This window comes from Brassica napus, chromosome A9, assembly GCF_020379485.1.
Source record: "Brassica napus cultivar Da-Ae chromosome A9, Da-Ae, whole genome shotgun sequence".
Taxonomy (NCBI): domain Eukaryota; kingdom Viridiplantae; phylum Streptophyta; class Magnoliopsida; order Brassicales; family Brassicaceae; genus Brassica; species Brassica napus.
In genome coordinates, this window is record NC_063442.1 from 38,620,467 (window position 1) to 38,635,993 (window position 15,527).

The 15,527-nt window shown below is 32.3% G+C and overlaps 2 protein-coding genes across 2 annotated transcripts; one reads left to right on the plus strand and one right to left on the minus strand.

Moving 5' to 3' along the window:
- Positions 1 to 4,233: 4,233 nt before the first annotated feature.
- On the minus strand, positions 4,234 to 11,988 carry LOC106365140 (agamous-like MADS-box protein AGL61). Its single transcript, XM_048741448.1, has one exon. It carries the CDS (start codon positions 11,023 to 11,025, stop codon positions 10,378 to 10,380), a length of 648 nt encoding a protein of 215 aa, XP_048597405.1. The 5' UTR covers positions 11,026 to 11,988; the 3' UTR covers positions 4,234 to 10,377.
- A 484-nt stretch (positions 11,989 to 12,472) lies between these two features.
- LOC106368592 (zinc finger CCCH domain-containing protein 22) lies at positions 12,473 to 14,713 on the plus strand. Its single transcript, XM_048741449.1, has 5 exons — positions 12,473 to 12,554; positions 12,742 to 12,909; positions 13,096 to 13,407; positions 13,482 to 13,542; positions 13,616 to 14,713. Exons 2-5 carry the CDS (start codon positions 12,784 to 12,786, stop codon positions 14,608 to 14,610), a joined length of 1,494 nt encoding a protein of 497 aa, XP_048597406.1. The 5' UTR covers positions 12,473 to 12,554; positions 12,742 to 12,783; the 3' UTR covers positions 14,611 to 14,713.
- The last annotated feature ends 814 nt before the right edge of the window (positions 14,714 to 15,527 follow it).

The following is a 15,527-nucleotide window of genomic DNA, read 5'->3' on the forward strand; positions in this document are numbered from 1 at the left end:
GGTTTTCGGTATTTCGGTTAGTAAAATATAACTACCATTCTAAATCCATATTTACTTCGGTTCGGTTCGGTTTATATACCGTTGGTTTTCAGTTTATTCGGTTTTATACCAAAAAAACATAATTATTTTGTTTGAGATCATATTATATGAATTTTAGTCATATTGTCAACACAGTCATTTATTAAAAAAATATTACATGTTCAAGTAAATGAACAAAAAAGTAAAAATGATTCTACCATCAAATAAAATAATCAAATCTATAACTAAAATCAAAGCTTGAAATTTTGAAAATAAAAATATGAAACAAAACAGAAACATGAAAGAAATGTTTTTCCACTCTTACATATTTAGTGTTCATTAAAGTCATGTTTTTTCAATTGAAAATTTTCCATTAATTATTGTCCATCAAATTTATAATCTTCATATTAATTTAGTGAAGATTAAAATAAATCAAAAAGATCAAAAAAAGACTTAGAAAATAAGATGTCTGAATTGCAATGTATTGTTATTTAGTTATAGTTCAAGTATTTTACAAATTAAGGTTTTTTATTACTATAAAATTATGGTAATAGTTATTAACACAAATTTAACTTATGTAACAAATAGATTTTCATGTATTGCTATAAAATAGATACATATTTACATGTTTCTACTTTTAATCGGTTTTGTTCGGTTTATTCGGTTTAATCGGTTATATACCAAACCATATCCAAATCCTACGGTTTTTATAAAATTATATCCATTCGGTTTATATGGTATATACCAAAACCAAACCATATTGTCTATTTCGGTTCGGTTCAGTTTGGTACGGTTCGGTTTTACCATATTGAACAGCACTAATGTTAGCTCAAGTTAGCATATACACGATATCAAAATTGATATATAATTTGCACGACTTTTGAGGTTGAAATTAGTAATATTCTCAACAAAGATTATCTTGTTCTGAGTTTTTCTAAAGAAATATCAATTGGAAAGTAGAGTTCACTCGGATCATGACGCCGAGATATATTTTTGGTCAAGGACGACGAGATTCAAACACTACTGATGATGTCAAATTTGGTCCCCAAAGCTAACTTCGTGGAAATTCGTTATTTATTCGCCCTTGAACAAATCTAAAACTACATAAGAAGTTAAAACAGATTAAATTGACCTTGAGAATTAACGAATAGCTAAATAACCAAAACAAATTGTCAAGAGAGAAAGATTCCCAATGGGGAAACACGCACACTGGAATATATGATTGTGTTCTTCCTGGTCTTGTGTGGAATTTGTGAAAAAACACTTTGACGTTAACATTATGTATAATAAGTGATAACTAAATGAGACGAACGTTTTTTCACGTGGAATACTTATGAAACAGTAATTCATTCAAAAATCTACTATATGTATGGGTATATTACAACCACGTCTTTTTTGTTCAACAACATAAACTTAACAGAGATTCAAGTATCAAGAGTTATCTCTAACATAAGATACTACAACAACAAGAGAGCAATACGAGAACTTCAAAACACGCAGCCGCAAAACAACCTCATCTTATCTCACAAGGATTCCGGAAACTAGAGACTAATCTCACCTAAATGAACAAGTTATCAACTCCTCTACCAAGTTTTAGCTCAATCAGAAAATATCTGATCACTGTCGAAGTTACCAAACACTCAAAACAGTATTACTAAAAAGTTGTGACGACCAGCTTCCTAAATCTCAGATAATAGAAGATTCAACCATTGAAAACTAAATCTCTTTGGTTAACCTTTAACCCCCTAAGTAACGAAGCTTCTCACAAAATATCAACCAAATCAAAACCTGTTTTACTTTACAGACCTACCCTAACAAACCCAGACACATTATCTCTTCTTCTTTTTTTATCTCTTTTCAAGAGTTTTTTAAGTACTTTTTTTTTCTCATGTTATATCTCTATAGTGGAGACATGTTTACTACACGAATTAAATTAAAAATATTTACATAGTGTTTCACTAATCTCCGAGACCCAAGATTAATCTATAAGATTAATGTCAATGTCCCAACTTTAAATTTGGTTATTTCCGATCACACAAATTAAATTAAAAATATTTACATAGTGTTTCACTAATCTCCAAAACCCAAAATTAATCTATAAGATGTCAATGTCCCAACTTTAAATTTGGTTATCTCCGATCAAATCCATTAAAAAATTTCCACCAGGAGAAACCCAACGGCCAACACCAACGTTAACCTTTATTCTCGGTTAAGATCAAAACTCTTAAAAAATAACAAGAAAACCCCTTACAAATGAAACCGAATCTTTATCGAAAATGCCCAACAAAAACAAAATGTCTCAAGTGCCTGGACATAGTTGCAAGAAGAGATAGAAAACGGAGTCTCACTACTGGCAAGCTTCCAAGAAGAACAAATTCAGAATACGTTTTCTTTAAAGAAAGATATCTGGGAATTTAGAACTTTAGATTCATAATCCTTGGATTTGTACTTTAAGAACATTTCTTACCCAATTCCGATAAAAAAAATTTAACTAGTATTTAAAAATAAGTTTAGCAAAACAAATAATCCTAATACTTTTTATATGTTCTATATAACTTTATTAGTTAATTATACTAATAAATTGTAAATTTCAAAAATTTAACTATATTTATTAAATTTTTATTGGTTTAAAATTGTGAGAAATAAATAATCAGAAAATGTGATATGTTCTAATCAATATTTTTTTAATATTTTTAAAGTACCTATATGTATTTTTTTTAGAAACAGAAGAAATACGAATTAACTGGTCAAAGAAAAAAAAAAGATGATAGTGTTAAAAATCCTAATTTCGTTGTTTTTAGTTTGGGTTTTTAGTTTCTGAAAAACCTTCCATAATTCAGTCAACTAATTTTTTTGTCGGCAGGCAACTACCTTATTCATTTAATGCCATGCTCTTAAACTTTTCAGGGCCGTCAAAATTACAAAACTAGTATCAACTATTTTATTCCATAAATGCTGTGCAGTCCAAGTCTTAACAAGAGGTTGCACTTGTTGAGAACGTGTACCTCACGCGACTATTATTTTAACGTTTTAAACACACATCTCTCGCCACGTAAAGGTCTGACGGGTTCAACGCAGCGTTTACGGGAGTTTGTAGATGCGGACGGTTGTGATTTCTAGCGGTATTAAAAGATTTGTACGACTGGTGCTGCGGTTAAAAATTGGTGCGTTTGCGGGTGATTTATGACTGGTTAACTACCAAATGCGGTAACAGTTAAATAATAAATTAACAATATTTACATTTAATATAATTATAAAAATATCAAAAATCATAAAATTATAATAAATATAAAATTTATATTTAGAAAGTTATAATTTTAATTTTTGAAAATTTATTGAAATTGTTTTTATTATAAAATTTTATAATATTAATTAAAATATAATAGATATATTTTAATATTTTCATAATTTCAATTTTAAATTTTTATTAAATATTTTTACTTTTGTATATATATTGTTTTAAAAAAATAAAAAATTTTATCCTTTCGCAACCGCCTGCAACCGCAAACGCTAGCTGGAACCAGTTTTTGAATTTATGAGATTTGAAGCGGTTTGAAACAGTTTAGAACGATTTGAGTGATTGTTGCAAACCGCCGACAACCGCTACCAACCGCAAAAGCTGCGTTTGCGGATGGTAGCGGAAAAACTAGTCGCCCCCTAAATCAACCACAGTTAATCTCTCGCTCGATCGAAACGTCTTTTATAAACTGCTTTTTTTTTTTGAGCAAACGTCTTTTATAAACTGCTATAATTTATAGTTGCGGCCTTATTCGTGCGCACTCCGTAAATATCTCTGTTAAAAATTTCACGCATATAGGTGGAATGGTTTATAGTTCGGTCATATTTTCCAAATTCTTGAATGCTGAAGTCTCCGACGAAACTATTCTTTTATTGAATTCTCACAAAAAGCTATTCTTTATTCAGACCGTTTACTTTTCACCAATGACTGCAAAGATCTTAAGCCAAAAACATCGAGACTTTTCTCCTCATTTGTTTTATATTAAGTTGAATTTCTTCTTGTTCCATTTGCTATCTCGTTGTCATACCATATCGTAGTTTTGAATTAGATTTTTCTGGATCATATATACAGGGCATATATAGAATGTATTATATATTAATACTAATTTAGGATAAAAACTGCGTCTTGCGCATAGTAAGTTTATTTGTATATATTATCGATAACTTTTTATATATATTTGATCGTTTTATTTATACATATACAATATTTTTCTTGTTATTATATAATTTCTTTTTGATGTACCGGGCTTAAAAATTATGGAACTAACTATATTTAATATATCATGGATTGATCATATTAGACATTAAACAATTTATGATACAAAAACCTTATTTTTTCCCCCGAACACATTCTTGAAAAATGTGAACAGTAATGTTTCACAGTTAAATTATTTTAACATTTATCTTTCATATAGTTTTGAAAGGTTCCAGATCAATCATCGAATTGATACATGTTATTTTAATATTTTTAATCATATGCTTAAGGAAAATTTACATTTTTGTAATTTAAAGTCGTTTTAAAAAATTCAAAATATAAAATATAAGAAAAAATATAACATATAAGAAAAAATATAACATATAAAAAAATATAACATATAAGGTTTCCTCATTTTTGTAATTTAAAGTCATTTAAAATTTTCAAAATACAACATATAATAAAAAATTAGATTTTTTATTATATGGTTAATGTGACTGTTTAATTTTTTAATAATATAAAATGTTACAATAATGTTGATCTTTTAGTTAACTTCAAGCACATTCAGAATTTCATATCGGATGACACCTTTTTTGTTAGGGATTTTAAACAAAAATGAAGAAGGATACAAAAATTGTTATCAAATCTTTATTATTTATAATCATTAATTTCTATATATCTATACTAATAAAGTTGACTAGAAAGGCTCCACAATGCGCCACCTCAGCGAAGGCTATTCCAAAATGTGACACGTGGCGTTATTTTTTCATTCTTTGTTTCTGAAAAATGGGTTGTTTACTTACGAAAGTCTCATGTTGCATTTGATTTATTTGTTTGGGCCTATCATTATTTCAGAATTTCGGTCCAAAAGTCTTTCTTCTTCGATCAAGTATGGTCGGAACAAATTAGCCAACAAAAACTGTTGGTTTACATAACGCCCTCCCCCTGAATTCAGTCAACCACAATAATGATCTCATTAATGTCGTTCTCATCACTACCTCCACTCTCTCGCATTCATTAGTTCACTCACACCACCATGGAAACGTCTGAAAACTACACCTATAACTATAAATACCATAGTTGGATTCAATAACAATCAATAATCCCATCAAATCATTTCGCATTCTCTCTTCTTATCAAAAAAAAAAATCCACATCCTCTCTCTGCAGTTCAGCTATATTCAATGGACACAGTGACCTACTTCTAACTGAATTGAAAGCCGAATGTTGTCCTAAACCAATCGAGGTGCGATTGCTCATGTTGGGAGGGTTGGAATGCAAAGAAAGAAAGTGAACTCATGGGTGTGACATGCTCTTGGTAGATGAAAGGTAAACACAAAGAAGGTGAGATGGATGGTTGATAATTTCACGAGGCTCTCTGGTGAATCGCGGTTCATGGACCATGGTAAGTATGAAGTATCATATGCAATAACATCAATCCCATAAAATTCTTTCCATAACACGACTTCCCAGATATCATAATATAACATTATCTCAAAATGATGACACAACACAAAAAGAAAAACAAACACAAAATTGCTCAAAAAATATTTACAATGAAGGTTAAGTTTCGTGCATCTCAACACATAATTTCCATAACAATATTACATAACAAATAAAAAATTACAATAAAAAATGTGCAAACAAAAAATAAGAAAACATGTGACACCACTTACGTTTCAACTATGCGTGCATATAAATTAAGAACCGAAAACCGAATTGAAGGCAATAAAAAAAGACAGTCTAAAACTAAACAGAAATTCACAAACAATTGAGCGGTTTATATATTTTTGAAGCTGAAAAATCGAAAATCGTATCATAGAACAAAATAAGAACTTATAATAGGCATTCTATTTAGTTATAAAATTACCATAAAATTCAAATATTATTTATAAACCAAATACCCGAAAGTTTGAAATAAAATAACATGTGCCACCACTGAACACGTGCAACAAATAAATACAATAAAAAATGTGCAAACAAAAAATAACAAAACATGCGTATCACTATGATTTCAACTAAACATGCGTATCACTATGGTTTCAACTATGCCTCAACATATTAATTAGGAAGAAAAAATCTGAATCGAAGCCGACAAAAAATGAATCTGAAACTGAAATATTTCCCAAATAACCGAGCAGTTCATATATTTCTGAAACTGAAAAACCGTGTTGCAACCGAACAAAGAACCGGATGAGTACTTAAAATATAAATTATATTGAGTTTTAAAATTACCAAAAACTTATATTGCTAAAATATGAAATACCCAAATATTTATTTATCCAAAATATTTAAAATTATTTGAATTACCGAAATATTAGAATTATCCAAATAGTTTTTGTTTCAATATTAAAATTTATCTGGATTATCCGATATTAAATCCCAAAACTGAAAAGATCTGATTTTACCTGAATTATCCAAAATTAACCAAAACCAGAACTGAATTGGAATAAAAGCTTATTGGATATTAGTTGGTTCTTACGATTGGTACCCGAACTAAACCAAAGACCAAAATAACCAAACCAAAACTAAAGAAAGTTTCATAAATAATTGAATGGTTCATATATTTCTTGAACCTAAAAAAACAAAAGACCGAGAAAAACAAAATGGAACTGAACCGAAAATTGAACATTCTTGCATAGTTTCAACTGTTTGAGACCAATTCAGCACATATCTAAAAAGAAAAAAAAAACTATACTTAATGATAAATAGTATATATAGTAGAATTTTTTTTAAAATAAACAATAAATTTATAAAATAAATAAACCAGTAAGTATATACAAACATAACTTATATTTAACCGAATATAATACATCCCGCGCGAAGCGCGGACATACCACTAGTATGTTAATCATATTAGGTAATTCCGTAGTTTTTATTTAAGGAAAAAATACATGCTTCTTATATTTTGAGTTAATAATGTTTCCTAGTAATTGGATTTGGACCAAAAAAATTTCAATTGATTCTTAAGTTGTCACGTAAGCTAAATTGATATTCTAATTAAACGACACTTAAATATGTGTTTTTTTAATTAGTACAAATTTAAGATTACAACTTTTTAAATGATTTTTAATTAATATATAGGAGATATTAAATATTAAATATTAAACCGTAAGAATATTTTAAGAATGTCAGGCGTAACATTTTTTCTGTCATCTGGTGTTATTACTACTATATGAGGTAAAAGGTTACAATATTTGGAATACTAAAATGGCTACTAAAACCGTTATCGAAACCGGTTAAGTACCACTGTCTACAGCTCAAATAGAGAGACTATGCCCTAGAGAAAGGAAACCCAACAACAACAAAGAGTACCTTAATAAGGATGGGGGATAAGACAGACTTAAATCAATCCAAGCTCAAACCATAATTAAACACCTGCAACAAGACGCTTCCACGCTATAACCACTGATAGCAGGAGGGTTGAAGCTAAACTAACGAACAAGAGCACCCGAAAACTCTCAAATCACAACTCCGCCTGAAAAACAAGAAGAGAATCAAACCCACGAGCTCCACTAGAACCAGCAACGCCGAAACACACAAAACCAGGAAACGACCACTACAAGAAAATAAGTCATTTCAGACGTCAAATTCATCAGAAACCAGTTTTCTGACGGATTTGACGGTCAGTTCTAGTTGGTCGGAAATTTTTACGGTAGTGGTTGAAATTTTTTGACCGTAAATTTCCAAAATCTTAGGGTTTGGAATATAATATTTTGGTTTAGATTTATGATTTGAAGTTAAATTTTCAAAATAATAAAATTTTGACTTTAAATTTTAGATATGGGTTTTGGTGTTTGCAGTATAGGGTTTAAAGTATAAGTTTAAGATTTGAGTTTAACCTTGATATTCTGAGATGTAATATTAAGTTAATTAGAGTTTAGGGTTTAAAATCATGTTCAGGGTTTAGGGTTTCAAAATTTGGTCAATCTGTTGGAAGTTTTTGATGATTTTCCAACCACTTCATTCCGTTAGAAATTTTTGACAGATTTCCAATGACTTTTTTTTTATGATTTTGTCGTCTGAAAACGGTAGAAAATTTCATACCATCTTCTTTCCAATTCATTTTTGTCATAGTTTCCAACCAATTTAAATATCTGTTGGAAATTTATCATAAATTTTTGACCGAAAAAATAGGACTGAAAGTCCGTCAGAAAAGACCTTCTTTTCTTGTAGTGAACTAGAAGCAAGGTGGAGGAGCCACACCTGAAATAGATCACCAATGGATCAAATAAACAATAAAACAAGGTTCAAGGGGAACCCTTAATCTGTGGCGGAAAAACGCCGACTAGGACCAGCAACTCTTACACGCAGACACTCGCATTCCATATTCTGCCACCTTCAAACAGAAGACTGGCCACTCCTCGCAAGAAAAAATTTAATGATCAAAACCACAGCATAGCTAGAAACCCAAACCTCAATAGCTCACCGAGCAACAAAAAGAAAGGATTTAAGATGACTCCGCAAAGATTTAGCATTTAGAAGACGAACCCAAAAAACACAACCTAATCATTCTCTAAACTTTTGACCAAAGGGACACACTGAACAAGGCGGAAGAGCGGAAGAATTGATACAAAAGTCAAGCAAAACTTAACCCACTCTGAATCTAAATAAACCAAGAAATAAACAGGACATGCGACCTACAACCAGGCCCAAGTTTGAGCACATGCTTAAGAAACATTTGCATGGGCCTAAAATTTGTATAGTTTTTTTGCTTATATTTCTGTTTTTGTCGTTAGCATATGGAAGGAAAAATGTGTTCTAAGACTTATTTTGAACATATAACATCATAAATATTGGATATTCTTTTTTCATTTTCTTATATAAAATGAAATAGAAAGATAATTTTCAGAATTGATACTTTTATGTCTTACGGATATTGTAATTTTTAATTAACTATTTAGGGCCTATATTTTTAATTTCGTATTAGACCCGAAATATCTCAGAACCGGCACTGTCTACAACAACACACAGAGACGTATGCAACCAGGGGCAGACCCATGGCTTGAGCAGGTGTGGCACGTGCCACATGCTCAATACTATAAATCTCTTTTGATATACGTATTCTTATGTACTGTTTAGCTCTTCTGGCTACCAAGACTACATTGTGCCACACTCAACTCTAGATCGACTCCCCAAGATATGTGTTTTGGTTCTTTTAAATTTTCTAAACCCTATTATATTTTACTCATTTTTTTCATAGGACACTTTTCCCTCTTATCTTTTTGCTACCTAAAGTTGCTTTTTTATATAATTTGTTTTGATTTTCTTCCTACTTTTTCTAAAATAAAAACATAATTTATTTAGTTTCAAAAATTTATTTTTATTAAGTTTATTTTTATTTATTTTAATAGTTATATAAAATAACATATGTCATTTTATAATATTACTAAAACTAAATATTTATCATTATGAAAATCATTCATATATTTTAGTTGACCCATATTTTTTAAATAAGATTAAGAATTTTAGTGGCTATATATTATATAAAAATAAATAAATTTAACATCCTGAATTATTTTAAATATATATATAATATGTGCTCCATATTGAATTATTTTCTGGGTCTGCCCCTATATGCAACCATGGTACTAAGGCCGACGTATATGAACTAGCCACAAACGATTCTTAGAAGACCTAAAGCTACCCAACAAATCATCATCAAAGACCAATAAACACACAGCCCTACTCCGCTCCAAGCTTCAAATCAAAAACTAGAACTAAACTCAGGAAGGAGAAACCCCATAAACGACGATTTGTGAAAGATTTCAGCTCCGTAGCTTCTCCCACTCACTGAAATTATCAAAAAAAAGTGTGGGGTTCACTTGGGGTTTGGAGCAAGAAGAGGCATTCCAAACACTCAAAGAAAGATTGACCAATGCGCCAATATTGGTATTGCCCAACTTTCTCAAAACATTTGAGATAGAATGTGATGCCCCTGAGATTGGGATTGGAACTGTGCTGATTGCTGATGCAAGAGAAGGATCTTGATTTTAAGCTATATATCTGTTATAGCATATATTCTACCATAAAAGTACCTGAACCGGATAGCATTAATATTTTCCCTACGTTGCCGAAAACAAAAAAAAACAATCTGAGGAAAAAAGTAAACAGCTAGCTAGACACTAGCTTTATAACATTTGTGAATCAGAAACAACCATTTCCATAGCCAAAATGATAAGCATTAGAAAGACCAGAAGACGTGTTCATGTAAGAAGGAGCCGTCACTTTATTAGCATCCAAGAAACCGAACACATCCTCTTTCACCTCCTTAAACGGCACCGTATTTGTCTCCGACACAACAATCTTCCTCAACTCTTCTAACGCACATTTCATTACCTGTAACTGAACCATATTCATCTCGTCCACTGGTCCTTCCCACCAACTTGTCACCAACCGCCTCGCCGCATTCCCTTTTCTCGTTTCTGCCATCGCTTGACCCTTCTTCTTCTCTTCCTCTACCTCACTCACGGTCTGCGTCAACAGCATATTCAGCTCGCAGTTCCCTGCAGTGTTTCCCTGCGGTTTCTTCGTTTGCGCTAAGGACAAATCGTTTCGGGACAAGTAACGGTCCAATACGGATTCGACGCTGGGATGGCCGAAAGAGAAAGGCTTTTTGGCTGGAGAATACACGATGATCCCAATCTCTGCGCCACACAATGTGCAAAGCTCGCTAGCTTTCTTGAACAGACCGGCTCTACGTTTTGAGAATGTGACTTGCCGATGGGTCTCTTTCTTTATCTTAACCATCGGAATTCTCTGTCGTCCCATGCTTTCTTTCTTCTTCGACATCATAGTTTTTTTTAAAGGTGTAGCTTTAGTTGCTTTGAGTTGTTGGACAATTTGGTGGAGAAGCTATTTGTTTATATACATGTTTGAGTGTGTGTGTGGGGCATAATTACGAGATCAACTTTCATAGTTGGCAATTTATTTTTATTTTTGTAACATCAAACTTGTAATTACTCAGTTTGTCTTTAATTTTGTAGATAGATAATAACATTCTAAAGATTTGTGTATGTTATAAAATCGTAGTTTAGTATGGCAATTATTTTTTTTCTTCTCTTTGCATTATTGTCTAGTATATAAATGCATGATTTTCTAATAACAAAATGTTAAAAGTTAGTTCTTGTATATTTATACCCAAAATGATATAATGATTTATATTCTGTAACAGAAAGCTTGTAAATTACTCAGTTTATTTTCTAATTTTGTAGATAGACAGTAAAACTGCGAAGATTTGTGTATGTTATCAAATCTAAATTGACAATGCAATGATTCTTTTTCTTTTTCCTTGTATTATTGGCTTGTGTATAAATGCATAAATTTTATATCACTAATTGTTAAATAATCATGTCTAATATAAATTTTATATAAGGATTCACCAATTTGATGCAAAAATAAAACAATAACGAAAAATAGGTCAAAACAATGATATATTCTTTCTTTTCTTGATTAGTATTTTTAATTTAATTAAGAAAATACCGCAAATAGTATTACACTTTAAATTAGCTATACTACACCTAATTTCAGAATTAGCTCTTCCAAAACATGAATTGATGCTTCCATAACACTTTCAACTTTTTAGTAGAAATTTTTTCTGAAGCAGAAAACATTCTCGGATAAAGTACACTTGCGTTTATTTTGATATGAGTCATATACAATAACTTTTATTGTGTGTTTTTGTCCTTCGACAGCCCATAAGTGTTTTTGTTGGATAATTTGGTGGAAAACAATCATCACCAAAATACCTTAAGATATCACTTTATCACAAAATAGTTTCCAAAGATCAAAATGACTAAAATAAGTTTAATAATTAAAAAACAATTATACTTTTAGAATTAACTAATCTAAATTTAAAATTTAAATGGAAGAGTTTGGGAGTTGCGGTTTAGAATTTAAAATTTAAGATTTTAGAATATAAAATTTAAAATAATAATTTTAAAAATAAAAATTTTGAAAATAAAAAAAGAACTATACAAATTGAAAAGGTAGTTTCAAATATTGTATAACTTGTTTCAAAATAAATTAAAAATATTTTTGTTATTTATTATGAGTAACAATAACTAAATTATGATAATAAACCTACCGGCTCGGAAAACCAAACCGGTGGAGTAGAATCAACATAAAACACAGCTGAAGAATATAATTATCTTTTACTTCTCTAATGAATTTTCTTTTTATCATTTTCCTTTTATGCTTTTTCTTGATCATAAAATATATTTTAGATAAAAGTTATTATATTTTTCAGGAAACCACCTACAAGAAACGAAAAAAGAGCCAGAATTGTAAATTACTAAAAAATTGTAAAGCCGGGTTCCGTTTAGGCCAACATTATCAGTTAGTCCCTTAAGGGTCCCTAAGGAGGGGGAGGGGCCACAAAACATCAGGACCGAGGAAAAAAGAAGAGAAAAAGTCCTTAAATAAGGGACAAATGAGGTGAGTCCTTGTAAATCCTTGTACTATTCATTTGGGGACTTTCATCTGGGGACCTATTGATAATGTTGCCCTTAGGGGTCGGGGACAAGAGGCTAAAACGAGAGCGGTGTTGCTGCTATGGCGAGCGAAGAAGACAAAGCCCTTGAAGATCTTCTCGACTATCAGCTGAAAGACCAAAGAGAATCACTTTCAGCCATTGAAGAAGCCCTCGCCTCTGACCCTTCTAATCCCGACCTCCTCTCGGTAACTTCTCTTCCCCAAAATCAGATCCCAAGTTTCTTGGGAAACTAGATCATCAATCCATTGTGTAGATTACCCGTTTCGCTATTGACTTTATAATCGCTAATTGCAAACAAAAGATCTCATCTTTGGCCATGAAAGGCATGATCTTCATTATTGATATTTATGTTTTTTTGGTTATCTGTTAAGGTACATGAAGAGCTTGTTGGAGCAATCAAGGATGCAGAGGAAGGGCTTTTCCAGTTAAAACGTGCTCGGTTATTACAGGAAGCTGACATTGTTCTCCACGGTCTGAATAATAACGCTGCTGCAGTCAAACCTGAGTATACTGACCCTGCAAATGAGCTGGAGCTGGAGCCAGAGAGAAAGGATTTGGACGATGGATCGAAATGTAGATTCCGGCACACTGATGGACGTTGGTATAACGGTCGCATTATTGGGTTTGAAGGCTCTGATTACGCAAAGATCTCTTTCCTTACACCCACTTCCGAGAGTATGATGGTAAGCACTTTCTTAGGGTGGCTAGTGTTATGTGTCTGTCTGAGATAACTAACGCTGCACTGAACTACTTGCAGATGTGCAAGTTTTTTATGCAAGGGAGGTGTCGGTTTGGCAGTTCCTGTCGTTTATCACATGGTGTGTGAATCTTAGTAAGTGCTCTGGTAACATCTAAAAGAACCGTGGTTTAACTGTATGAGATCAAATGCAGGAGTTGATGTGCCGATATCTTCTCTGAAGAACTATGAAGAGACTGAGTGGAAGCAGTCCATGGTAGGCTCCAAGATTTGGGCAGTTTCTGGAAGCAAATACGATGTATGGAGGGTGGGTGAACTTGAATCATGGGATGATAAGTTGCAGCTAGGCGGAGTTGTTTTCAGAGATGATGGAAGCTCAGCGAAGCTAGGTTCTGATGCTATGGTATTATCAAAGTACGCTGATGATGATGGAGAAGAGGAGGATGAGGAAGAAGAAGAAGAAGATGGGAGTGGTTCAGGCTCTGAAGAAGAATCTGTTTCGAGTGATTACGATGAAGAGTTTCCTCAAGGCATAGGCATTCTAGGAACCACAGATCAAAGGAGAGGAGGAGTACAGAATGAGACAGCTATATTCGCCAAGTGGGAGAATCACACCAGAGGGATAGCTTCTAAGTTGATGGCAAGTATGGGTTACCGTGAAGGGATGGGACTCGGCGTCTCCGGTCAAGGGAGGTTAGACCCAATTGTTGCAAAAGTGCTGCCTCCAAAGAGGTCGTTGGATCACGCTCTCGAGCATATCAAGAACGGAGAAGCTAAAAGCGAGAAACCAAAGAAGAAGAGGAGCAGAGGTGGGAGAAGGAAACGTGAGAAGAAGTTTGCAGAAGCAGCTAGAGCGGCGAAACTGGAAGAGGAATCAGATTTGTTTAGCTTCATCAACAACCACGAGAGAGCAAATGGGAGAGAGTCTGTGAAAAAGAGGCAGAACATCGGTCCGGTAGACAGGAAAGCACTGGTTGCGTACGAAGACGAAGTCAAGGACTTGAAGTTTCAAGTAAAGAAACTAGAAGAGATGGTGAAGAGAAACAAAAGAGATCAGAGCTTTTCAGATGCTGCGACGAGGAGATTGAAAGAAGTCCAGAAGGCACTGGCTTCAACGTTAGCAGCTCAAGCTTCTGCCTCCAATGCTGTAGAAAGCAAAGAGAAAGAAAAGAAATGGCTCAAGTTCTAGAAACATTGCACCTTTAATCATTTTTGAACATATATTTCATTGGGAGAGACAATGGAACCTTCTTGATTATAATTGCGTTTACAAGTAAAAACAGTTGCATACATTTTCTCATAGTCTTCTGTGTGTTCACTTGTATAGCCTCTTGAGCAAGCATAAGCTGCCACTGAGCACAACGCTGCTGAACCCAACATTGCACTGTCTACTAACGACCAGGATAGCCAAAAAGGCGATAAAAAGATTGTAACGTTTGAAAACATTACGTCTTATTCTAGTAGTAGTATGTTTATCCATTATTGGATTCTTCTACTCGCTTTTTGAGTTGATAAGGAACCAAATCTGTGTTTCTGGAAAGGACCTTTCTGGAAATTAAGATGTGAATTATGAGTAATCCACACTCGTATATAGTATAGTATGTGGTTATTCCTCTAATTGCATTATGTGAATAAGACGCAAATCTAACGGCCGGTTGTTATTTTCATAAGTTGACAATGGTGTGATGATTGGATCAACTATGAATGTCAAAATTTAACCTCTAGCTGTAGCTAAGCTGATTGTAGCCATAAAGTTGTTACTGTATATTTTTTTTGCAAGGATTTTTGATGTAGTTAAATTTGTTGTAAATGTAAACTATAGAACATAGAAATTTTAAAATAAATGTGATTTATATATAAAATAATTATTTTTATCAGTTAAGATAATTTATATTAATATTTTTTTATAATTTATCAAAATTTAATGTTATTCAAAATGTGATATGTAAATAATATGTTGCAATTTTTTTGGCGAGATAGTTTTTTTAGATTGAAAGGGAGCATTGTTGGAAGTAAATCACACACTTACTACTTGAAAAATTAAAGCTTTTTTTACCAAAAAAAAAAATTGAAGCTTTTGTTTTGGTTTTTAGCTTACCTATTGCT

What these genes read in the sequence shown, in the direction of transcription:
- LOC106365140 (XM_048741448.1), bottom strand. Translation starts at nt 11,025, where the DNA reads ATGATGTCGAAGAAGAAAGAAAGCATGGGACGACAGAGAATTCCGATG.
- LOC106368592 (XM_048741449.1), top strand. Translation starts at nt 12,784, where the DNA reads ATGGCGAGCGAAGAAGACAAAGCCCTTGAAGATCTTCTCGACTATCAG. An exon ending in CTAATCCCGACCTCCTCTCG is followed by an intron (nt 12,910 to 13,095) that starts GTAACTTCTCTT and finishes TTATCTGTTAAG; the next exon opens with GTACATGAAGAGCTTGTTGG. An exon ending in CCACTTCCGAGAGTATGATG is followed by an intron (nt 13,408 to 13,481) that starts GTAAGCACTTTC and finishes AACTACTTGCAG; the next exon opens with ATGTGCAAGTTTTTTATGCA.